Source organism: Falco cherrug, chromosome 6 (genome assembly GCF_023634085.1).
Source record: "Falco cherrug isolate bFalChe1 chromosome 6, bFalChe1.pri, whole genome shotgun sequence".
NCBI classification, from domain to species: domain Eukaryota; kingdom Metazoa; phylum Chordata; class Aves; order Falconiformes; family Falconidae; genus Falco; species Falco cherrug.
The window spans coordinates 74,222,891-74,246,829 of record NC_073702.1 but is presented as its reverse complement, the minus strand read 5'-3'; the positions used below and the strand labels follow the sequence as shown (position 1 = coordinate 74,246,829).

At 63.2% G+C, this 23,939-nt stretch overlaps 3 protein-coding genes across 7 annotated transcripts in view; 2 read left to right on the top strand and 1 right to left on the bottom strand.

The window, feature by feature from the left end:
* DNMT3A (DNA methyltransferase 3 alpha) overlaps positions 1-21,402 on the top strand; it is a 48,894-nt gene extending 27,492 nt beyond the window's left edge. For all 5 annotated transcript variants that reach the window (XM_055714022.1, XM_055714021.1, XM_055714020.1 and 2 more), the window contains 19 exons: positions 2,505-2,551; positions 3,191-3,337; positions 10,645-10,857; positions 10,976-11,134; positions 11,224-11,331; positions 11,812-11,968; positions 12,185-12,334; positions 12,594-12,638; positions 13,065-13,144; positions 13,317-13,429; positions 14,293-14,476; positions 14,572-14,656; positions 14,974-15,119; positions 15,379-15,469; positions 15,570-15,718; positions 15,827-15,912; positions 16,447-16,516; positions 16,760-16,878; positions 17,014-21,402. In XM_055714022.1, the coding sequence (XP_055569997.1) occupies positions 2,505-2,551; positions 3,191-3,337; positions 10,645-10,857; positions 10,976-11,134; positions 11,224-11,331; positions 11,812-11,968; positions 12,185-12,334; positions 12,594-12,638; positions 13,065-13,144; positions 13,317-13,429; positions 14,293-14,476; positions 14,572-14,656; positions 14,974-15,119; positions 15,379-15,469; positions 15,570-15,718; positions 15,827-15,912; positions 16,447-16,516; positions 16,760-16,878; positions 17,014-17,155 (2,291 nt within the window). In that variant the 3' untranslated portion in view covers positions 17,156-21,402. The remainder of the gene's footprint in view (positions 1-2,504; positions 2,552-3,190; positions 3,338-10,644; positions 10,858-10,975; positions 11,135-11,223; positions 11,332-11,811; positions 11,969-12,184; positions 12,335-12,593; positions 12,639-13,064; positions 13,145-13,316; positions 13,430-14,292; positions 14,477-14,571; positions 14,657-14,973; positions 15,120-15,378; positions 15,470-15,569; positions 15,719-15,826; positions 15,913-16,446; positions 16,517-16,759; positions 16,879-17,013) is intronic.
* LOC129736339 (uncharacterized) lies at positions 3,345-6,903 on the top strand. The gene is made up of 2 exons (XM_055714024.1): positions 3,345-4,582; positions 4,613-6,903. Exons 1-2 carry the CDS (start codon positions 4,262-4,264, stop codon positions 5,228-5,230), a joined length of 939 nt encoding a protein of 312 aa, XP_055569999.1. The 5' UTR covers positions 3,345-4,261; the 3' UTR covers positions 5,231-6,903.
* On the bottom strand, positions 18,239-19,361 carry LOC129736418 (uncharacterized). Its single transcript, XM_055714916.1, has one exon. It carries the CDS (start codon positions 19,220-19,222, stop codon positions 18,239-18,241), a length of 984 nt encoding a protein of 327 aa, XP_055570891.1. The 5' UTR covers positions 19,223-19,361.
* Positions 21,403-23,939: the final 2,537 nt, after the last annotated feature.

Below are 23,939 nucleotides of genomic sequence, written 5' to 3'. Positions count from 1 at the left end.
AGCTGAGGGAGTGGAGAAGCCATAGCTGGCAGCGCAGCACAGATGGTCAGGGGGACCTGTTGCCTGGGCTGGGCATGGGTCATGGTACAGCCGCAGTGCCAGGCTGGCCCTGGTGGCTGAGGGGAGCTGGACCAGATGGGCTGAGCCAGTGGGATTCAGTGCAGCACACCCCAATGTGAAGGCCAGCATGGAGTGGGGTGGAGACAGCTCCAGGGTGCCCTGCCACCAGCTCCTGTGTGCAGCAGAGCTCTGGTTTCAGAGGCCAGCAGCAACAGGCACTGGCTGGAACAGGAGCACAGTGCCCTGAGCACAGTACGTGAGCATCAGTACCATCAACGTGTGTGCTGTGAGCAGGTCAGGCTTCACCTTCCAGACTCAGGCTGGTGTTCATCCCTTTCCCCTCAGCAGTACAGAGCTCATCCTCGTGCGAGGTGACCTGCCTGCAGGGCCCTTGCATGGTGCTCATCCTTCTGCTCTTCTTGCCTGCATCCCTGCTGCGCAGGCACTTTCTGATTGTGTGGAGGCTCTTCCCTCCCCTCTTCTCTGGTGCTTTCCTGCAAACACAGCCAGTGTCTGCGGCCATGCGCTGCATGCCCTGGCGCTGCTCTGAGGCTTCTCTGCCAGGCTTGGGGCAAGTGCCCTGGTGATGCTGTCAAACTCGTACCCAGTGGTACCCAGAAACTGCCTGGGGGAGCCATGCCAGTGCCAGGAGCTCGCTCCCTTCCCTAGAAGCCATTTCCAGTGCTTCAGCTATATCTGCGGTGAGGTTAGTGGCAGCATCATCGTCTTCCAGCAGCAGGCTTGCCTTCTGCCAGATCTTCTTCTGCTCCTTGGTCCTTCAGCTCCTGCTGCCTCATGCCTGGCTGGCCAGCGGGCTCTCCCGAGCATCCTTCACCCGCTCACCCAGCACTCCTGCACCCAGCGCTGGTTCCTCCTTGCACATTGGCTTTTCACCTCTCATTGCCCAGCACAGGGCTGATCTTCCAGCACTGCCTAAGCATGACTTACCAGCCATCCCGCCAGCTCTGCACCCCTTTGCTCTCCCCCCCAGTTCTGTCCCTGCCAAAATCCCTGGTGGAGAAGGTCTCGGTGAGGGTTCTGCTGTCTGTTGGTAACTCTGTGTCCTGTCCCAGCAGCACAGCTAGCTGGCAGAGAGCACATGGCATGGCACTGCTGCAGGTGCTGGGACGGGCAGGAGCTGAGGCCAGGGCCTTTGCCGAGCGCCAGCCATGTACAGGATGCTCAGGCAGTGAGCTGCAGCAGCAGGAAGGTGCGGCAGCAGCCCCGCTACTGGTTACAGCCGGGTGCTGGGCTGTACACCCCACAGCCGCACAGCAGGCAGTGCAGCAGAGGCAGGGGGGATGCTGGCTGCATGTCCCCAGTATAGTCAGTGTCCCCCAGTTTGGCGAGTCCCAGTGCCTGGGTTGCCGAACTCAGTGATGGAGAGACCCAGCATCTCAGAACAGGCCAGGACCCCTCTGCTGTGCCTGAGTTTCCCCACCTGACATCCCCATGCCTGTGGGCAGGGCTGGGAGGACAGGTTGGCTGGGTACCCCCAGGGCACTCACACATTCCTATGCCTGGCACAGACCAGAAAGCTGCTGTCCCCCCCAGTATACCCCAGTGTCCCCCAGCACTCAGAGCAGGGCTTTTGGCCATGCTCCTCCTCAGTCCTCACTGCTTCTGGGGCAGGGGCCAGCTGCTGCAGTGGGGTCGAAGTCCCCCTGTGCCAGCAGTAAGGGACTGCCTAGGTGTCACGCAGGGCTGGGGGGCATGTGGGGGCGCTGCAGCACAGCCCAAGGACCCAGGGGACATTGCACCCTGCAGCAAAAAGGGCACCTGTTCAGCTGGCAAGTGGGGATCCCAGCCAAGCCGCTCACCTGCAGCCCACATCTGTGCCCAAGCAGCCAGTGCCCAGCAGCCCAGGTGAAGCACAGAGGAGTGCTGGCACCTATGGTGCATGGACCCACTGGCCCCAGCGCTGCCTGCAGCAAGACACGGGTGGGTGGGTGCCCCCACATGTGCACTCCAGCATGCCCCACACTTTGGCCTTGCTGCCCCCACTTGGCCCCGGCCCCCAGCAGCTTGGGGTGCACCGAGTTTTGCAACCCCAGAAACGGTCAGGGTTATTTTTAGTCACTTCCCTGGCAGCAGCTCAGCACGTACCTGCGGTGTGCGAAATGTGCCGATAGCACAGGAAGCCAGCAGGGCTCCACGTGCTTCCCCTGCCCGCCCTGGCCCTGGTGGGAGCTGCTCCCCCAGACTCCCTGGTTGGGGTGTGGGGAGGGGGCACAGGAACAGCCAGCTCACATCCCAGCAGCTGGCATCCCCCAGGGAACACAGCCCAGGCCACGCATGGCAGTGATGAGTGCCATTCCCTGGCTCCCAACCAGGCTGGGGATTCCCAGGTGGGCCCCCTTCTCCCCCACAGGGGCCTGGGTGCCCTGCCCTGTAGCACTGAGCTGATGCCCCCAGCTGATGGCTTCTCTCTGTTCTGTGTGCAGGCAAGGAAGAGAAGGAAGAAAACAACTTTGACACCCTGAAAATGGAGGCAAGTATGTCCCGGGGCTGGGCCCCCACCGCAGGCTGCACCGAGGCACCCGCAGGAGATGGGCACCAGACAGCCCACTGGCCAGCACGGTGCTCCCCGTGCCCGCAGGGACCAGCGTTCCCCGATCCCTCAGAGTCAGCGGCCCTGGGGGACCTGCAGGGACAGAGGTCCTGGGCTCCTGCGCCCCAGCACAGCCAGGCACCAGGCAGCACCTGCCTCTCTGCTGGGGACCAGATGGCACCGAGCTGTGGCCAGGCCAGTAACACCCCCCTCCGTCCAGCCGTCTGTGGGATGGTGCTTGCTCGAGCTGACTCCATGCCTCCCCCAGCACGTCAGCCTGGGGCAGAGCCATGCCCGGGATGGTGACAGCGGCACCCATCCAGGTCCTGGTGCTGGCCAGAGCGTGTGTGTGCACACATGTGCGCACCTGGGCAGGCAGTGCCCCCTGAGCAGTCTCCCCTGCCGGTCCCAGCCTGCACAAGTGGGGTGCCCACCTCCAGCCCCCGCAGGCAGCTCCGCTCTGTCCCCTCAGAGCCCAGCCTGTCCCGGGCCTCGGCTCCCACCATGCTGCTGTCCCCAGTGCCCGCAGCAGTGCTGTGGCTGCAGCCTTCAGCCTCCTCTCTCTCCCTTCGGCGGCAGGGCTCCCGCGGGCGGCTGCGTGGCGGGCTGGGCTGGGAGTCGAGCCTGCGGCAGAGGCCGATGCAGCGGCACACCTTCCAAGCTGGGGACCCATACTACATCAGCAAGAGGAAGCGGGACGAGTGGCTGGCCCGCTGGAAGAGAGAGGTAAGGAGCCAGATGCTGCCAGAGAGGATGGGGAGGAGGGGCACCATGGCATGGTGGTGATGCTGGCGTGGGGTGGGCTGCATGGTGCTGCAAGTCTAAGCACCCCAAGCCCCTTGGTGTCTAGCTGTCTCCAAGGCTGCCACAGCTAACTGCAGCATCGCTAATGACAGCAGGCAGAGGTCCGGCAAAACATGGCATGCACGGAGCACTCTGCCAGACACTGGCAGTGCCGGGGTAACCAGCTGCATGAGGGGCGCTCAGCTCAGGGTGAGGGCTAGGATGGGCAGCCCCAGTGCAGAGCACCCCAACCTGTACCGTGCCGTGGGGCTGGAGGTGGAGCAGGCACTCCCCGTGGGACCACCGTGGTGGTGCCACTGCCCTGCCTGCACCCAACTTAAATGCCATGGCCAAGGCGGGCATCTTCACTTCTCGTGCCTGTGCCCTTACGCGGGGGGCACCATAAGGCAGGGGCCGGGGGCCCAGTGTGTGCAGCCACTGGTGCAGGGGCCCTGCTGGTGTGGGCAGCACAAGGCCCTTCCTTCTTCTGTGGGATGTGTCAAGGGGTGTGCCAGGATGTGCCATTCCTGCCAGTTTCCCAGGGAACCAGCATGTGCCATGACACAGCCAAAATCAGCAAAGGTGAGGGCAGCAGCAGCAGCGGGAGCCTGGCGCAGGCGCAGGGCTGCAGGCAGGCCACGGTGCTGACGGCCACTCAGGGGGGTGCCATGGGGCAGGGGCTCTGCGGGCACCCCAGGGGTCTTGTCCCCACCAGCATCCCCACTGCTACCCCATCGCCTCACTCTCCGCGTTGTTCCCTGCTGCCAGCAGGTCTCCCTGGCAACAGGTCCCCTTGTGCCACCACCACTCCCGATGCTATTTATAGCCCTGCGCCGCTAAGCACCATCATGCTGGCACTGCTTGGCAATGGGGGGAGGCTGGCATGGCTGGGGCATCCTGCATGGCACAGCTGGCACAGCCACAGTGTCTCCATGGGGCACAGAGCATGGCTGGCATGGCCACAGCATCCCCATGGGGCACAGGGCATGTCTACAGTGGCCCTGTGGGGTGCAGGACATGGCTGGCACAGCCACAGTGTCCCCGTGGAGCACAGAGCACAGCTGGCACAGCCACGATTCCCCATGGGGCACAGGGCACAGCCACAATTCTCCATGGGGCACAGGGTACCACTGGCATAGCCGCAGCGTCCCCGTGGACCACACAGGTCATGGCTGGCACAGCCACAGTGTCCCCATGGGGCACAGGGCACAGCCACAGTATCCCCATGGGCACAGGGCACATCTACAGTGTCCCTGTGGAGTGCAGGTCATGGCTGGCACAGCCACAGTGTCCCTGTGGGGCACAGGGCACCACTGGCACAGCCTGGCTGGCACAGCTGTGGTGTCCCTGTGGGGCACAAGGCACTGCTGGCATGGCCACAGTGTCCCAATGGGTTGCAGCATGACTGGCACGGCAGCAGTGTACCCATGGAGCGCAGGGCACGGCTGGCACAGACACAGAGTCCCCATGGGGTGCAGAGTATGGCTGGCACAGTCTCCGTGTCCCCATGGGGCGCAGGGCACAGCTGGCACAGGCACAGTATCACTGTGGGGCGCAGGGCATGGCTGGCATGACCACAGTGTCCCCACAGGGCACAGGGCATGGCTGGCACAGCCACAGTCTCCACGGACCACGCAGGGCATGGCTGGTACAGGGCACAGCTGGCACAGCTGGGGTGGCCATGTCAGGGGATCTTGTGGATCAGCAGTTCCTGGGGTGGCCAGCGTGGGCACAGGGGGTCCCGCCGCCCCAGTGGAGCTGGCAGCCAGCGGTGTGGGGGGAGCACCGCCAGCCCCAGGGGCTGAGTGTGGCTGCTGCCCACAGGCAGAGCTTTAGCCAGGCACAGGGTGGGCTGGCAGAGCCGTGGGTTTCCTGTGGGGTGTCCCGGCCAGGGTGGGCACCCGGCGCACACTCGGGCTGTGTGCCAGGAGCCATGTTTGCCAAAATCATGCTTGTGGTCAGGGCCTGCAGCCCCTGCCCTGCAAGAGGTGGGGAGGGCAGGGGGGGCACCAGCCATGCAGGCGTTCGCCTGCCACCACAGCGCGGCGCAGCCCTCGGTGCAGCCACGCTCCGGCCACCGGCAGCAGTGCAGCGGCCACCGGTGCCATGCATGGACCCCTGCGCTGCAGGCCATGGGGCAGCGGTGACTGCCCTGGCAGCCCCCAGCCTCACAGCCCCCTGCCCCTGCCCACACTGTGTGCCGGCCAGTGCAGGCAGCTGCTGGCCATGCTGTGCCATGTGGAGCATGTGGGGCAAACTGCGGCGCAGCGTGGCCGGGGAGGTTGGTGGTTGCAGCCACTGAGTAACAATTTTCCAACATACGGTTCACTCGCCAAAACAAATGTAGATTCAGGTCAGCCAAAATCACTTGTCAGCCAAAAATAATTGGGAAAAAATGCTAAAAAAGTCAAAATACTTATTTTGAGGAGTCTCTCATTCTCAAACAATGCTGAATTTAGCCGCGTTTATTTCCGTTATTTTTCTAATAAGAATAAGTGTTTTCTTTTCATTACGGGAGAAAGCCTGAAATGTTTTCAGGCTGGATCAGCCTTTTTCCCCCCATCGCAGCTGACAACCACCAGCAAGCTGCATGCCCAGCACCAATTGTCACTTGCTGGTGGTGTCAGCGACAGAGTCCCCAAGGATTGGGGATGGGCCATGCCACCCACAGCCCTTGCGGCTCCGTCACGGGGAGAGCCATACCCTTTCCCTCCCTCCAGTGAGCTCCCTGTGCCAGCCGCGGTGCTGGCTGTGCCACAGTACAGCACTGGCTCTGCCCCCAAGGGATTTGCTTCTTCGGTGGTGCCAGGGTCCTGGAGGGCTGGGGGACAGGAAGCCCTCCCCGGGAAGGGACCCCCATGGCATGGCCCCAGCCCTTGTCTCGCCACACTGCAGCCCTTTGGCACTGGCTGTTTCCTGCTTGCTGAGGTCCCCAGACCTGTAATCAGTCAGCTCGGAGGCATATTTTTAGTGAGCGCAGCAGGCTGGCACCATCCCCTTGGCCAGGCATGGCCACTCCTCATCCCTGGATGGTGTCAGGGCTTCCCTTGCCAGGCACTGGGCACAACCCCGTGCCACCCATGGCAGGGACACCCACTACCCATGCCCCAGCACGCCAGCGCTGTTGGCATGGGCAGAGGCTGCCTGGCAGGGTCCCAGTAGCTCAGCTAGGGTCACCAGCCCTGCTGCAGTGGGGACAGGGACAGCGTGGTCCCCTTTAGCCTTCCCTCCTCTTCCTCACCCCCAACAGCCTCCGAGGGCCATCACTGCCCCTCACCAGCCCCAGTGCTGCAGCTGGAACAGTAATGTACAGCTCTGGGCACTGTCCCTTGCCCGTCTGTGCTGGGACACCCTCAGCCAGGCCCTGGTGTCAGCGGGTGAGCCCCTACCCTGTGCTAGCGTGGGGCAGGGATGGGGCAGGGGACAGAGGTAGGATGAAGATGGAGATGGGATGAAGATAAGATGGAGATGGAGATGGGGCAGTGGATGGAGATGAGGATGGGGATGGAAATGAGGATGGGGGTGGGGCAAGGACAGGGCCAGGGAATGGGGGTGGAGATGGGATGAACTTGAAGATGGGGATGAGGATGGGGGTGGGGCAAGGACAAGGACTTGGAATGGGGATGGGGAGGGCATGAAGATGGGGGTGGGGGTGGGGTAAGGACAAGGACGGGGATGGGGATGGGAATGAGGATGGTCGTGGAGGTAGAGCAGGGGCTGGGCAGAGCTGCCTGTGTCTGTAGGTGCAGGAAGGCAGGCGTTGGGTTGATCGTCTGGATGTGCCCTTCACCTGGAGCTCCAGTTTATCTATAACGACCGGTGGATGGGCGATTTCCTCCCTCTGCCCTACTCCTGCCTCTCCCCGGGGACAAAGCAGAAGCACTCCCACAGCGGCACCCGGCAGCTTTGTCCCCTCCATTTTCTTCCTCTTCCCCTTTGCCTCCTCCTTGGCTGCAGCCTTCCTCGGGTGCCCCTGGGTCCCTCCTGGCTCTTCCCACATCCCCAGCCCCCATGGGTGCCCCACACCGGGGTGTCCCTGCCCAAGGGTGCGCCAGCTGCACTCCCCCGGCCATGCTCCTGATCCACCCCATCCTCTGGCTGGGGCTGAGTTCAGGTCCAGATAATTTTATTCCAGGTCCCCAAAGGTCTGGCAAGGCCAAGGGGTGCTGGAGGGGACAGGCTGCCCATGGGCTGCCATCACTCCACTGTGACCCCCAGAGGCTGAGGCTGTTTGCCTGGCACTGGGGTGCAGCCGATGTTGGGGGTCCCCAGGGGGCTAGCAGCCTTGGGGCAGGTGTTTTAGCCAAGGTGCTGCAGCACCGGCCCCAGTACCCCTTGGCCTGGGTGGGGGTCTGCAGGGCCGGGCCAGAGGGCTCTGCTAGCACACAATCCCCAGCCTTCCCACTGGGGGCAGCCCCATGCCCCGGGGGTGACAGCCATCAGCGGCTTTGTCCCCTCCACTCTGCAACACAAAGGGGACCCGGAGCTCCGGAGCTACCTCTCTGTGGGACATCTCCTGCCTGGGGGTCCTGGGGGACTCCTGGCCCAGGGCTGTCTGGGAAGGCAGTGGCAGCAGGCTGGGGGGCTGGCAGGGGACAGGCCGGGGAGGGGGGAAGGCAGGCATCCCAAGCATGTCCCGTCACAGCTGCGGTGGCAGCTCCCGCATGGGCTCCCTGCTCTGCTCTGCATCGTTGAAAAACTTGTGCCCTAAAACACCCCACCACGGTAGGAGGGCAGCGGCAGCACCTCACGGCACCCGTGCCTCAGCTGAGACCTGCACCCTGCGCATGGGTGCTGTGAGAGGGCTGCCCGAGCCCCGCGGCAGCTCAGTGCTCCAGTCTGGGGGCCCACCTGCCACCGGCTGTGGGAGAGGAGAGGGGACACGGTGGAGCCCGTGCTTGGCCTTGACACCGTGCACAGCCCCTGCGGCTGCAGCCGGCAGTGCCCAGCCTGGCCTGGCTGCTAAGACAGAGTCCAGGTACACGGCATGGCACAGGCAGTGTCACTGCTGGGGATGGTCCTTGGGGTGGCTGGCTGCTGAGGGGACAGGTACCCTGGCTGCAGTGGGTCTGGGTGTCGAGGGCTGTGCCTTGGGGGTCCAGAGCCAGGGGAACAGGCTGTGCGGTGTGTTTGCTCTCGTGCAGTGGGACAGCTGGCTCTTAGGGGACATGCCAGGGATGTGCCAGCACTGGGGGATGTGCTGGGGGACAGGCGGTCATTAGGGGGCCGGTTTTGGGGTATCTGGGTCTGCACCTCAGCAGCCACGGGCAGGGGCAGCCTGTGGTAGGGAGCCCACTGTCCCCATGCTGGTCCGCCATGGCCTCTGGGATGGGGAGCTGCTGGGATGCAGCCTGCAGGTGGGCCTGGGCTGGAACAGCTGAGTCTGACCAGACCAGTGCTGTACCGGTGTGTGCTGGGGGCTGAACCGGGGACTGCGGCCCCAGACCAGTGCTGTGTTGGTGTGTGCTGGTGGGCTGAATTGGGTGATGTGGGCCCAGACCAGTGCTATGTTGGTGTGTGCTGGTAGGCAGAACTGAGTGCTGTGGTCCCAGACCAGTGCTGTGTCGTTGTATGCTGGTGGGTCTGGACTGGGTGCTGTGGTCCCAGACCAGTGCTGTTGTGACTCTGGACTGAACTGGGTGCTGTGGTCCCAGACTGGTGCCGTGTCAGTGCATGCAGATGTGCCAAGCCAGGCCAGCTGCTCCCAGACCAGTGTCCGTAGTGGGCCACACTGGTGCAGCTGGTGCCAGCCGGTCCCCAACTGGTGTGTGGCACTGGGGTGCTCGGGGCAGGCCCTGCCAGCGCGGCCGGACGGGCAGGGCCCTCAGGGCAGATTCCAGCCGTGCCGGGCCGAGCCCCCCGGGCCGCCCCCCGCCCCGTCCCGCCGCACAAAGGGGCCGTGGGGCCGCGGCCCCGGGATAAAAGGCGGCGCGGCGCGGCGCGGCCCAGCTCGGACGAGGCCGCTGAGAGCCGCGGGCCGGGCAGGGCGAGCGCGGAGCCCCCGCTGCTGCCTGGGGCCGGGCCTGAGGAGCGGGAAGGAGCTGGAGCGGGCCGGGCCGGACTGCGCGGGAGCGGGCCCGGGGAGACGGCGGAGCCCAGCCGAGCGGCACCGGGCCACGGTGAGAGACACCAACGAGCGGCGCCCAGTCGAGCCGGCCCGAACTGAGCCGAGCCGACCCGAGCGGAGCCGATGCGGGCCGAGCCGAGTTGCCGAGCCGGGCCGGGCCGGGCCGAGCGGAGCCAAGCCGGGCCGAGCCGCGGGCAGGGGGCCGGGCCGGGCTGTCCCCCCGGCGCCGCGCGGCCCCTCCCCGCCGCAGCCAACCAGCCGGGCCGGGAGGCACCATGTGACCCGGGGAGCCCAGACAAAGAACCGCCGGCCCTGCCGGCTCGGCTCGGCTCAGTTCGGCTCGGCTCGGCCCAGCCCGCGGCGGCGCCCAGCCCGCATGGGTAGGTGGCCACCGTGGGGAGGACGGCTCGGCTCGGCTCGGCTCGGCTCGGCTCGGCTGATCCCGGCACTTCCCGGCCGCAGGGCAAGGCTGGTCCTGGCTCGGTTGAGCTGAAGTGTCCCGGCTGGGCCCCGCGGCACGGCACGGCACGGCTCAGCCTGCGGGCGCGGCTCGGCACGGCCAGCGCCGCTCAGCACACTGGGTCCGGGGGCGGGGGAGGGCTGGGGACCGGGAGGGTGACAACAGGGGTGCTGGGGCTGTCCCGGGATGGGTCCTGGCAGGAGCCTGGCTGCCGGGGGTCTCCGGGAATGGAGCTATACCCCGGGGCGGGGGCTGGGGATACCCTTGGGTGGGTCAGGAGGGTCCAGGGAGCTGGGAGCTGGGGACCCGTGTGGCAGCGGGGCCGGGCCAGCCCTCCCGGCAGGGACGGGATGATGTGCAAGGATCCAGGACTGGTCCCATCGCTCCTCAGGCATCGTGGGGTGGCCAGGAGCCAGGAGCAGGGACAACCCCCCAGGTGGGGGCAGAACCAGGGCAGGGAGTTGCCATCTTCCCCAGAGCCACCCCCAGCAGCTTTGCAGATGCTCCCCAAGCCACCCCCCACCCCAGCCACAGAGGGAAACTGAGGCACAGGAACACGGGGGACCCCCCCAAGCTGCACCAGGCAGGGTGGCAATTGGTGGCTGCAGCTGGACTGCCAGGGTGCAGCCCCCCAAGCTGGGCTGGCCCAGGGCCCCCCACCCCGGGGCTGCAGGTGAGCGGTGCCCCACAGCCCTGCCCTGACCACTGTGTGCCCCCCCACAGGCGGAGAAGAAGGCGAAGGTGATTGCCGTGATGAATGTTGTGGAGGAGACGCCGCGGGCGGAGCCCCAGAAGGAGGAGGAGGCCAGCCCCCCCACCTCACAGCAGCCCACTGACCCAGCTTCACCCAATGTGGCCACCACGCCTGAGCCAGTGGTGGCTGACGCCGTGGACAAGAACACCTCCAAGTCAGCTGATGATGAGCCCGAGTATGAGGTGAGGGCAGGGCTGGCTGGGAAAGGGGGGGGTGTGCTGGTCTGCTGCCCCCCAGGGACACAGATGCCCGTTCCCCACCAGCCTCTGACCTTACCCCCCCCATCAACTCACCGTGCAGGACGGCCGGGGCTTTGGCATCGGCGAGCTGGTGTGGGGCAAGCTGCGCGGCTTCTCGTGGTGGCCCGGGCGCATTGTCTCCTGGTGGATGACGGGCCGGAGCCGGGCGGCCGAGGGCACCCGCTGGGTGATGTGGTTCGGCGATGGCAAGTTCTCGGTGGTAAGTGGCACCTGTGGGGTGGGGGTCTGGGCTGTGCACCTGCTGTCTCCAGGTGTCCCCCCAGCTCACAGCCACATCCTGTCCCCCAGGTCTGTGTGGAGAAGCTCCTGCCACTCAGCTCCTTTGCCAGCGCCTTCCACCAGGCCACCTACAACAAGCAGCCCATGTACCGCAAAGCCATCTATGAGGTGCTGCAGGTGAGTGTCTGCGGCCGCAGGGTGACACCCCAGCACCAGGACTGGGGACATGGGTGCTGGTGCAGGTCTGTGCTGCCAGGTGCAGGCAGGCTGTATGTCTGTTCACCCTGCCAGGATCCGGCTCTGCATTGCTGTGGCACCCAGCAGCATCCTGAGGAGCCAGGTGGTGTCTCTTAGAAGGGTGGGGGATCTGAGGGGCTCCCTCCAGAGATTTTTGGGGGTGGCTGGGGGGAGGTTGGGGTCTCTGGAGAGTTGCTGAAGTCCCTGTGGGGTGATGCTGTGGGGGTCCTGGCTTTCTGGGGGTCTCTTGGTAGTGCTGGGAGGTGTTGGGGGTTTCTTGTGGGGCAATGCAGGGGAGTCTGACCATGTAGGTCCCTTTGGGGCTGGGCGCTACCTGCTTGGGTAGTGCAGGGTCAGAGCTGAGGATGGGGACACCCATGAGTGGGTGGGTGATGGCTGTGCCTGCGGCTCCCCTGGCAGGTGGCAAGCAGCAGAGCAGGGAAGATCTTCCCAGCATGTCCAGAGAACGATGAGACGGACACTTCCAAGGTGGTGGAAATCCAGAACAAGCAGATGATCGAATGGGCCCTGGGTGGCTTCCAGCCCTCCGGCCCCAAGGGCCTGGAACCCCCCGAAGGTGAGCAAGGGGGGAGGCATGGTGCCCTGCTCGCAGGACAGGGACTCACTTGGTGGCCTTGGAAGGTGTCCCCAGGACCCCTGGCCATTGGATCCACATCACCGGGGTGGCATGGGCTTGGGCATGGGAAGCACTGTGGGACTGGCAGGTCCCTCTGCGGGGCCAACAGGACCCCACTGATGAAACCCCGTTAACGGGACCCAACGCCCCTTGCAGAAGAACGAAACCCCTACAAAGAAGTTTACACGGAGATGTGGGTAGAGCCAGAAGCAGCTGCCTACGCACCACCCCCACCCGCCAAAAAACCCAGGAAAAGCACAACAGAGAAGCCCAAGGTCAAGGAGATCATCGATGAACGCACCCGAGGTACCACCTGGGGGGTCGTGGATGCCCCCCCCCCCCCCCCGCCTTCCATGGGTGTTTACCTGGGCTGGGTCCTGGTGTTGGCAGGGCTGTGCTCACCACGGGGGGCTGGTGGGGGCGAGAGCTGCTGTGGCCAGGTCCCCTTCTCCATCGGGGGGGCCCTTCCCTTTGTCCCCCTGTGGGACTGTGCAAGGGGGACCTGGCTAGGGCAGGGCTGGTAGTGGACAGGACCCCCTTCCCCAACACCTCTCTCCCTCCCCAGAGCGGCTCGTTTACGAGGTCCGGCAGAAATGCAGAAACATCGAAGGTGAGTGTGGGGCAGTGCCCAGCTCTGGGGCTCGGACGCATCCTGCCCCCAGGGACAGGGCTGGGGTGGAGGGTCCGTCCCTAGCTGGGATGCTGCCCAGGGCTGGAAGGCGGGTGTTGGGGGCCAGGTTGGAGCAAGGAGGCATTGGGAGCCCTGCCTCACTGTGCCCACAGTTGGTCCCCGATCACACCACAATGGTTGTCCTGGTGGTGCTAGCAGTTTGGGTCTTGAGGGGGGGCGGGGAGAGCTCTGCCATTCCCCAGCTCGAGGGTGGCAAAGCCAGTGTGACCCGGACACGGGGTGGGCATTTGCCAGGGACGGCAGCAGGACGTGGCCTGGGGTCAGGCTTCTCCCCACATGCTGGGCTCACCAGGGTACCGGGGGTTGGCAGAGCCTGGGGGTAACATTCTCCTCTCCTGCTCCTAGACATTTGCATCTCCTGCGGGAGCCTCAACGTGACCCTGGAGCACCCTCTATTTATCGGAGGAATGTGCCAAAACTGCAAGGTACGGCGAGCAGGCACAGCTGGGTCCCCCAAACACCCAGTGCCAGAGGTCTCCCTGCCAGACCCCTCTGCCGGGAGCTGCCCCAGTGCCCTTGCTGGGTGCCTGGCCTTGCAGCAGCATCCCAGCTGCAGGGCTCGGGCCGTGCCACACTCATGCCTTGGCTCTCCCCCAGAACTGCTTCTTGGAGTGCGCCTACCAGTACGACGACGACGGTTACCAGTCCTACTGCACCATCTGCTGTGGCGGCCGTGAGGTGCTCATGTGCGGCAACAACAACTGCTGCAGGTCCGGGGCCGCTGTCCCGGCGTGGGGCTGGGGAGGCTTCAGTGATGCCACTGTCCTGGCATGGGGCTAGGGAGATTTTGGGGATGCTGCAGTCTGCCAGCATGGGGCTGAGGAGGTTTTGGTAATGCCACGGTCCTGCCATGGGGATCCGGTGATGCCAGTCCTGGTGTGGGGCTGGGACATTTTGGTGATGCCACAATCTCGGTACAGGACTAGGAGGTGGTGCCAAAGTCCCAGTGTGGCATTTTGGTGAAGCTGCAGTCCTGGTGTGAGGCTGAGGAGGTTTTGGTGATGCCCTGACCCTTGTGTGGGGCTGGGGGAAGTTTTGGCAATGTCACACTCTCAGCATGGGGCTGGGAAGTTTTGGTGATGCCCAAGTCCTGGCTTGGGTAGGGAAGTTCTGATTCTTCAGTCTGATGTGGGGCTGGGGAGGTTTTGGCTGTGCTCCAGACATGGCATGAGAATTTGGTGATGCCAGCCCTGGTTTGGGGCTGGGCTGTTCTAGTGATGCTGCAGTCCTGGCACAGGGCTGGGGAGGTTTTGGCAATGCTGGTGTGATGCTGGGCGGTTTTGATGATGCCATGGTTCCCAGCTTGCAGGTCTTTGCATGGGGCTGGTGGAGCTTTGGGCAGTGTGGCAGGTCCTGGTGTGAGGCTGCCAGTCCCGGCGTACCCCCCTACCACTTACTTTCAAAGGGGGCACGGCTGTAGCCTGGCCTTCATCCTGCTGGGGCAGCGGGGCCATGCTGGGGGCACCATCCTCCCACCACCAACTGCACTCATTCCCCAGCATCCCACAGCAGGGATGCTGCCGGGAGCACCGGACCCACCCCTGGTGCTGATGCTGGCTCCCGGCTCTCACAGGTGCTTCTGCGTGGAGTGTGTGGACCTGCTGGTGGGCCCGGGGGCAGCCCAGGCGGCCATCAAAGAAGACCCTTGGAACTGCTACATGTGTGGCCATAAGGGTGTCTACGGGTTGCTGCGGCGGCGGGAGGACTGGCCCTCACGCCTCCAGATGTTCTTCGCCAACAACCATGACCAGGAGTTTGTGAGTGTCCCTGGGGAAGGACCCCCTTGCCCTGGCAGGGCTCCCCACTGCCCCATGTCACCCCTCCCCACCTGACGCGCCCCTGTGGCTTTCAGGACCCGCCGAAAGTATACCCACCAGTACCGGCCGAGAAGAGGAAGCCCATCCGGGTGCTCTCACTCTTCGATGGCATCGCCACAGGTGGGTGGGGGTCCCCAGACCAGCAGCCCCAGCATCGACCCTCCCTGGGGTGTGTTTGGGACCGGTGGCAGCAGCAAGCAGCCTGCCTGCACCCCACAACTGTCCAACATCGGGGCTGGGGGGTCCTGCACCCATTGGGGTGTCAGCGGTGTGTGGGCAGACCTGTGCCACCTGTGGGACCCCCAGCTGGGTATTCCGGTGGGCAGCCCCCAGTGTCCTCAGGACCCTAGGGGGTGTACACTGTTGGGGGTCTGGGGAGGGTGATGGATGGTGGCCGGTTGTCCATGCGCCAGCCACACCAGCCCCGCTACCTGCAGGCCTGCTGGTGCTGAAGGACCTGGGCATCCAGGTGGACCGCTACATCGCCTCGGAGGTGTGCGAGGACTCCATCACTGTGGGCATGGTGAGGCACCAGGGCAAGATCATGTACGTCGGGGACGTCCGAAATGTCACCCAGAAGCACGTACGTCCTGCCGGCCAGCCCCCCACGGCTCCCCCAAAGCGCCCGGTGCCCAGCCCTCTTCCCCAAGACAGGACTGGTCCTTTGTCCTGCATCTCTCCATGTGCTTGGCTTTGCCAGCACGGCCTTGCCATCCCACCAGGGAGCTTGGTCACCATCCATCCCCTGTGTATCCATGTCCCCTGAGCCGGTGGCAGCATCCTCCTCCCTGGGCAGCGTCTGGCACCAGCGCCTGCCTCACCAGGGGTTCTCCCTCTTGCAGATACAGGAGTGGGGCCCCTTCGACCTAGTGATTGGGGGGAGCCCCTGCAACGACCTCTCCATTGTCAACCCAGCCAGAAAGGGGCTCTACGGTAGGTGTCTCGCTGCTGGGCTGGGGCTGGCCCCCACCACCAGCCCCCCACTGCTGGCCCCCACCACTGATGCCAGCCCCTCTCGCTCTCTCCTGCCCAGAGGGCACCGGGAGGCTCTTCTTTGAATTCTACCGCCTGCTCCATGAAGCCCGGCCCAAGGAGGGTGACGACCGGCCCTTCTTCTGGCTCTTCGAGAACGTGGTGGCCATGGGGGTGAGCGACAAGAGGGACATCTCACGCTTCCTGGAGGTGAGTGCCAGGGAGTCGGCATCCTCCAGCCCTGCGGACCCCCAGGGTCCTGCTCCTGTGGTGGGCTGCTGAGCCCTGCTGACTTCTTGCCTCTCTCCCTTCCTGCAGTCCAACCCCGTCATGATTGATGCCAAAGAAGTGTCTGCAGCACACAGGGCACGGTACTTCTGGGGGAACCTTCCTGGGATGAACAGGTTAGTGAGAGCCCCCCAAAGCCGAGCCACTCACCTGCCCACCACTGTGCCGTGCCTGCTGTGGAGCCAGGGCTGCCAGCAGCCCCTGCTTGGCCACTGGGAGCAAGGGCAGGGGCTGCAGAAAGGGCTGGACCCCTGGGTCCTTCCCCAGCCCAGGTATCCCAATCAGTGGTGGGCGAGAGCAGGAGGTGTTCACAAGGGAGCACTGGGTGACAGCACAGCCTGAAGCCCATAGAGAGGAGGACAGTCCTGTCCTTGCTCCATCCGTGCTGGTGGGGTGGTGTGGAGCTGCTGTCCATGTCCCTCCCAGGCAGTGGTGGTAGACGTCTGGCTGGTGGTCATGGGCAGGCTACCACAGGGGTCAGCTGCTTCTTGCCGTCAGCTTCTGCAGCCCCTCAAAACACCCTTGCCCACCCTGCATGCCCACAAAGCCCAGCGTGAGAGCTGCCCTGCACCCGTGCAAGTGCTCATGTGGCAGTGTGGTGCTGTGCCAGCCTGGGCCCACCCCATGCCCACCCTGTCTCTCTCACCCAGGCCACTCGCGTCCACAGTCAACGATAAGCTGGAGCTGCAGGAGTGCCTGGAGCACGGCAGGATAGCAAAGGTCAGCTTCAGCATGCAGGATGCAGGTGGCGGGAGCGGGGATGGTGCAGCCAAGGGGGTGGTGGAGTCCCATCGCTGTCCCTGGTGGTCCCAGACTCCTGTGAGGGTGGAGGAGGGATGTGGCAGTGGCACCAGCACCCTGGGATGGGAGCACCCTGCCTGTGACTGCTGTGCCTGGCTGCAGCCGGTGCGCCGGGAACTCCATCCCGCCCTCCCCAGCATGACGAGCCTGTGCCTCTTGCAGTTCAGCAAAGTGCGAACTATCACCACTCGCTCCAACTCCATCAAGCAGGGCAAGGACCAGCATTTCCCCGTCTTCATGAATGAAAAGGAGGACATCCTGTGGTGCACGGAGATGGAGAGGTACCGTGGCCGGCTGAGGGCTTGCCACAGGGCTGTATGGATGCTGGGGCAGGGGGAGCCGGCAGTGCCGTGTCCCTCGGCCAGCACATCCCCCTGACCCCCTGCTCCCCATCCCCTCCCCTCGTGTCCCTGCAGGGTCTTTGGCTTCCCGGTGCATTACACAGACGTGTCCAACATGAGCCGCCTGGCCCGGCAGAGACTGCTAGGCAGATCCTGGAGCGTGCCGGTGATCCGCCATCTCTTTGCTCCCCTGAAGGAATATTTTGCCTGCGTTTAAGAGAGACAGACAGGAACTGGTGACACACGGAGCAAGTCAGAAACAAAACCATCCACGCCAAGAGAAGTGAAAACACAGAATGAGAGAAGAGTCAGCACCCAGAAGAGAGATGGGATTTCGCAGCCCGACGGGAACCCAGCACACGTCTCCCCGAGCAAAAGGGTTCAGTGTCCTCTCCTGAATTTCCAATGTTCAGCTTTTAGCCTATTTAAAAAAAAAAACACAAAAAAAACCAACGAAAACTACAAAAAAACAAAAACGAAACGAAAAAAGAAAACAAACAAAAAACCAAAACCATTTTTTTTTGGGTAACCTTTTAATTTTCCGCTCTTTTCTGGCTGGGTTTTTCTGTTGGTTTGGTTTCTGCTTCTCGGAGCAGCGGGCGAGACAAGACGCCGTCGCCAGCTCTGCTCTCGGAGGAGGGGAAATGGCAGTGGGAAACCCCAGCCGGGAGAGGCGGAGGCGAAGGAGACCCGCTCCATCTGCGCCGAGCGCGCACCGAGCTCATGGCCCCCGCCACCGGCCCGGCGAGCTTGGGGGGAGCACGAAGCGGCAGGGAGGCGCTCGGCCGGCTCCGCAACGCCCAGCGACTGAGCCTCACTCTTTTCCACCAGCACCGTTCACTGGTGATATGGAGCCAACCCAACTGGCAGGGAAGCCGAGAACACACACACCACAACACACCTTTTCTACAGTATTTTGGGTGCCTACCACACAGGAAACCTTGAAGAAAGCAAATTCTAGAAGCCGCTGTTACCTCTTGTTTACAGTTTATATATATATGATAGATATGAGATATAGATATATATATATATAAAAGGTACTGTTACTACTGTACAACCTGACTTCATAATGGTGCTTATAAACAGCGGGGTGAGTTGAGACATCAGCTTCCATGTTGCCTTACGTGCCGGGCCTTTCCGAGCGAGTGGCGCGGGAGAGGGCCGGGGCGGTGGCCGGGCGGGAAGCATCTCCATCCCGAGTCATGCAATAACCTTTTTCTGTCCTAAAAGGAAGCGCCTCCCTCGGCGGCAGCGGTGGCTGCCCTGCCCTGCCCGGCCCTGCCCGCGCTGCTCAACCTGCTCATGACGCGCACAAACGTACTGGTGCTCTTCTGTGTACGTGGCGTCCCCGGCCAGGCCGGTGCTGGTTGTCCCCCCCGCCGACCCGGCAGCAGCAGCACGGTGCTCCTGCCTGCTCCTGCCTGCAGGTGCTGTCTGCCGGGGTGGCGTGGGGCATGGGTGCTGTGAATAGGGCTCTTGCCGAAAGCTGTGGTGGTGCTGTGCTGGCAGGGATGCGGGCAGGGCCAGGAGGCCAGGCAGGGAGCAAGTGTGGGACGGAGCGGTGCCGGAGCATGGCTGGGGTGCTTCTGGCACAGGACAGGGATGGCTCTGGGTCCCTGGGCCCTGGTGCTACATCCATGGGGCTGGGCTGGTTGGCAGGAGGGCGATGCCCCCGTGAGCCACGATGGGACCCCAGTGCTGCTTGTGGCGTTGCCTTGTGTACCAGGTGGCTCAGGGCATTGCTTCTCCGAGCGTGGTTGTGGAACAACCGTGAGCATGGTTGTGGAGCAGCCGTGATGTATTGGTGCCCCGTGCCTCTGCTCTGGGGTGGCCACGTGAGGTGTGCGCAGGGGCATGCTGTGGCAGGAGCGGTGTTGGTGTCGAGGACAGGCAGCCGTGGCCGCAGGGGCCGGTAGCCGTGATGGCAGTGGCGGTGCAGAGGGGAGCCGTGGTGCGTGCAGGCAGGACATGGGCAGGTGCTGGCATTGCTGTGGATGGTGCTACTTGTCTGGCAGCTGTGGGTGCTGTGGGAGGTCGGTGGGTCTGGCTCGGTGCAGGGGCATTGCCCTGCATCCCTGGTGCCCACTTGGGTGGCCGGAGCCTGTGCCTGGCGCTGGAGCGCAGGGGCTCCGGTGGGGGCAGGGACTGGTGCTACGGTGCGGGAGAGGCTCATGGAGGGTCTCTGGCCTGTTGCCATCTCTTGTCTAACTGTGAAAGGTGCTGGGGGTCCACGGGCGGGCAGGGGCCACTGGCCGCTTGGTGCGGGGTGCTGGCTAATTGGCATCAAGCCGCGCTGGTGGCCCCAGGGTGCTGAGAGGTGCTGGGACCGATGGCGGCAGGGGCGGGTGAGGGGTGGCCCCAGGGCCCCCCCACCTCCCCACTGCGCCTGGTGCTACTGGGGGGGAGGGGGTTGAAGACCCCTCTGTCGGTGTGGGTGGCATGGGGAGCTGAGCTGGCACGGGGTGGCCACGGTGGGGGACACCGTGGGGCCCAGCTTTGCTGGGTGGTAAAGGAGGCAAGGCAGAACGTGGCCCCCCAGCCCTGGGTGCTGAGCTGCAGCTGTGAGCTTTGGCTTGGTCCCGGGGCCGGATCCCGCGCTGCCCTGCAGTGCTGGAGTGAGGCTGGCACAGGACTGCTGGCACTGTGCATGGGTTCCACCTGCCATGACAGCACCAGGTGTGAGCCGTGCATGGCCCTGCAGCGCTGCATGCAGGTCCTGCACGGCCCACAGCACTAGGTGCAAGTGCTGCATGGCCCTGCAGTGCTGCTCACGGGTCCTGCATGGGTCCTGCACTGCCCTGCAGCGCTGATTGTGAGTCCTGTGGGGTGCACAGCACCGGGTGCAAGCGCTACAGAGCCCTGCATCACTGCACATGAGCCTTGCGCAGCCATGCAGCACTGTCTGCAGGCACTGCACGGCTCTGCAGCACTGAGTGAAAGCACTCCGTGCCCTTGCAGTGCCAAGCACGAATCTTGCACGGCCCTGCATCATTGTCTGCAGGTCCTGCTTGGCACTGCAGCACTGGGTGCAAGTCTCGTGTGGCCCTGCAGTGCTGGGTGCTGGTCCTGCACAGCACACAGCACCAAGCACAAGTGCTGCACGGCCCTGCAGCTCCGGGTGCTAGTGCTGCACAATCGTGCAGCACCATTTGCAAGTCCTGCATGGCCTTGCAGCGCTGGGTGCAAGCCTTGCAAAGCCCTGCGGCACCGTCTGCAGGTTCTGCACGGCCCTGCAGCGCCGGGTGCTGATCCTGCACAGCCATGCAGCACCATTGGCGAGCCTGGCACAGCCGTGCAGTGCCAGCTGGGAGCCTAGCAGTGTGCGGGGGTCCCAGTGGGCCCTGCACTGGCCCAGTGCAACCCTGCAGCACTTCCCTGGGACCCTCTTGGCTCCACAGCACTTTCTGTGGGCCAGGTCCCAGCCGGCGCTGTAGCACAGGGTGCCAGTGCAGCATTGCCATGTCCCAGGCAGCTCCTGCACCTGCCCCGGGTGCCCATGGCTGGGACACCCAGGCTGGTGCTGGCAGGAAGCAGTTTCCCATCATGGTGCAACTGGAAGGGTGCCGGGGCAGTGCCGGGCTCGGCTCGGTGGTGCCAAGGGGCACATCGGCAGCTCCGCAGCAGCCGCTGGCAGTGGTGGGGACCATGGGGATGCCTGGGGAAAAAGTTCAGTTTTAACGTACCCGACTCACATCTTTTTTTAAAACAAACAGACAAAATTTTGTTGCACAGCCCTAGATGAAATGGTGAAAACAAAAAATAAAAGCCTAAATTCCTTAAGATCCGCCGAGGGAGTAGGTGACAAACACGGTGCTAAAACATTTTATTAAAAATATATATTGTTAAATTAAGTCTGCTGTCTGGACAATGACTGTTTTGTTTTCTTGTAGTGGAGTTTCAAAGAGCACTATTATTTTACTCTTATATATTATTATTAAAAAAAAAAACAAAAAAAAACAAAAAGGCATTTTAACTTTGTACTTGAAAACTAAACAAGAGATTTCATGTGTTTTAGCCTAGACATTGAAGTAGCTGACGCTTAACTATTTGTGGGGAATCATGTACTCATACCGAGGAATAAACGCGTAGAGTTCGGTACCCTCCTCTCCTATGATTTGGCTCAGCCCGCGCCCAACCACCACATTCCCGGCAGTGCCGTCGGTGCCGCCGTGGCCACTCCGGCCCAGCGTCCCCAGCTGCTCTTCCCACCCCCCCCACCCCCCGTTTTATTTTCTACTTCTCTCTTTCTCTCTCTTTATCCCTTTCTCTCTTTCGGTTCTTTCCTTTTGTTTTTTGTTGGTTTGGTTTTTTAGGGTCGCTTCTCTATTTATTGCCGCTGAATACTGTGCATTTCACCGTATGGTTCTGGCCCGTGGGGCTTGCCCGGCACTCTGTTGTATCTGTGTAAGTATTGCTCGTGACATAGCTGTTCTGAACTAATTAAAGGTCAATGCGTGCAGCAGATGTAGAAAGTCTGTCCGTTCCGCTTCCATCCCATCCTCCTTTTTTTTTTTTTTTTTTTTTTTTTTTTTTTTTTTTTTTTTCTTTGGTGCCCAGAAGAGTATAATACAGACGAGCTCCTTTCTAATGTACTTGTGCTGGAGAACACTTGAATAAATGTACTGTTTTTGTGCAAAAAAAAAAAAAAAAAAAGAAAAAAAGAGGAAAAAAAAAAAGAGAAAAAAAAAACCAACCCTGTGGTCCTGTGCTCTGTGTCCTCTCGGCATGCCAGGTGGCCATCCAGGTGGGTGGGTGGCAGGCTCTCGGTGGGTGGTAGGATCCCAGCACGGGTCGTGGGGTGCAGATGATGGTGGGATCCTAGTTGTAGGTAGTGAGGTCCCAGTGGGTGGTGGGATCCAGGCAACAACAGGGGTCCAGTGTGAACTGGGGTCCTGGTGGGCAGTGGGGTCCCAGCGGATGATGGGATCCTGGTGATGGTGGCATCCCAGTGCATGGTGTGGTCCCAGCGGATGATGGGGTCCCAAGGGGCTCCCAGTGCTGCATGCAGGGGCTGTGGACTGAGCCCAGCTCCCAGGGTAGGGCAGTGGGGGCTTTGCTTGTACAACTCGGCACGGGGTGCAGAACCCCCAGCAGAGCAGGACCCATACACTTCTGAGCTCCGGCCTGAGTTTCCCCTCCAGCCAGGCAGCCCTGGGGGGGCAGTCAGATTCCTGCCCCCACCCACACCCACCCCCCATCCATATAGTGGACCCTGAGGTGGTGGGGTCTTGAAGCATGTCTCAGGGGACCACTCATGGGCTGGAGCCCAGGAGAGGGACTGGGAGGGGTTAAAGACTCGGGGGCCAGGGGCAGCACCCACCCCCCAACAGCTGGGGGCTGCCCAGGGAACAGCCGGGGCTGGGGAGGGCAGGGACAGGTGACAGAGGTGGAGCTGGAGGAGGAAAATGCCTGAAATGGTGGACAACCAGGCTGGAGCTCTCCCGAGACACCCCTCCAGGGCACCAGCCAAGGGTGCCTGGGGCTGCTGAGGTCCTCATGAGCCCCCCTCTGCCGGTGCTGGAAGGTGATGGGGATCAGGATGGGGAAAGGCAAATGCTGCATCCCTGAACATACCTGCATGGGACATGGGGTCTGGCGGGCAGGCATGGGCAAGTGGTGGGTGCAGCGGTCAGCTGGGGGCAACATGGCCAGCAGGTCAGGGGAGGGGGCTCTGCCCCTCTGCTCCGCTCTGGTGAGACCCCCCTGCAGCGCTGCATCCGGCTCTGGCATCCCCAGCACAGGAGAGACACGGAGCTGCTGGAGCGGGGCCAGAGGAGGCCAGGGAGATGCTCAGGGGCTGGAGCAGCCCTGCTGTGGGGACAGGCTGGGAGAGCTGGAGTGGCTCAGCCTGGGGAGGAGAAGGCTGCGGGGAGACCTTAGAGCACCTGCCAGTGCCTAAAGGGGCCGGCAAGAAAGCTGGGGAGGGGCTTTGGGCAAGGGCAGGTGGCGATGGCACACGGGGAATGGCTTTACATGAGAGAGGGGAGATGGAGATGAGAGATGAGGGAGAAATTCTTCCCTGTGAGGGCGGCGAGGCGCTGGCCCAGGCTGCCCAGAGCAGCTGTGGGTGCCCCATCCCTGGCAGGGCTCAAGGCCAGGCTGGACGGGGCTGGGGGCAGCCTGGGCTGGGGGGAGGGGGCCCTGCCCGTGGCAGTTGGGGGTGGGCGGAAATTAGATGGTCTTTAAGGTACCTTCCCGCCCAAATCCGCGACTGATGACCAGCTCTGTGAGGACCAGTCACCATGCCCAAGCCAGGCTGGAGGAAGGGGCCAGCAGGGACCTTACCAGGACACAGAGTCCTGCCCCGGGCCCGCAGAGCTCCTGGCAGTGACATACAGGTCCTGGCAGACACAAGGTGAGCTTGAACCCCTCAGTGTCCTCTAACACAAGGAAGACATAAAAACCAGGAGTGAGGTCAGCTGAGGGCCACCAAGATGCTCAGGGGACAGCACTGCTTGTCCTGTGAGGAGAGACTGAGGAACTGGGGCTTGCTTGGGGTAGGGAAGGAAAGAGACTTGGAGGAGCCAAAGAGTCTCCAAGGATGGGGTGGCACAGCTAGGATGGGATGGGGACAGGGATGGGAAAGGGACAGGGACAGGGGATGAGACAGCAGGTCCCTCCAGCACCCCTGCGCCAGCTCTGTGTCCCAAGGGCTGCATCCTGCACACAGGGTGCCGCACGCCACCGGTCCTCACAGCTGTGTGCAGGGGACAGGGCAGGGGCAGCACCACCGTGTCTCCCTGTGCACTAGGACAGGTGTCCTCAAAGTTTTTAACCAGGGGGCCGGCGCGCGGATGAAGTAGCAGACAGTCATCTGCAGCCGCTTGGTTTCCCCCCCCAGCCCCCGGCGGGGGGGGAGGGTGGGTGGGGGTCTGTAAATACTGGGGGCCGGATTGAGGACCCTGGGGGGCCGTATCCAGCCCACGGGCCGTAGTTTGAGGACCCCTGCTCTAGGAGCTGGGGACCACTGAGATGCGCTGCCTGCTGGGGGCTGCCATGTG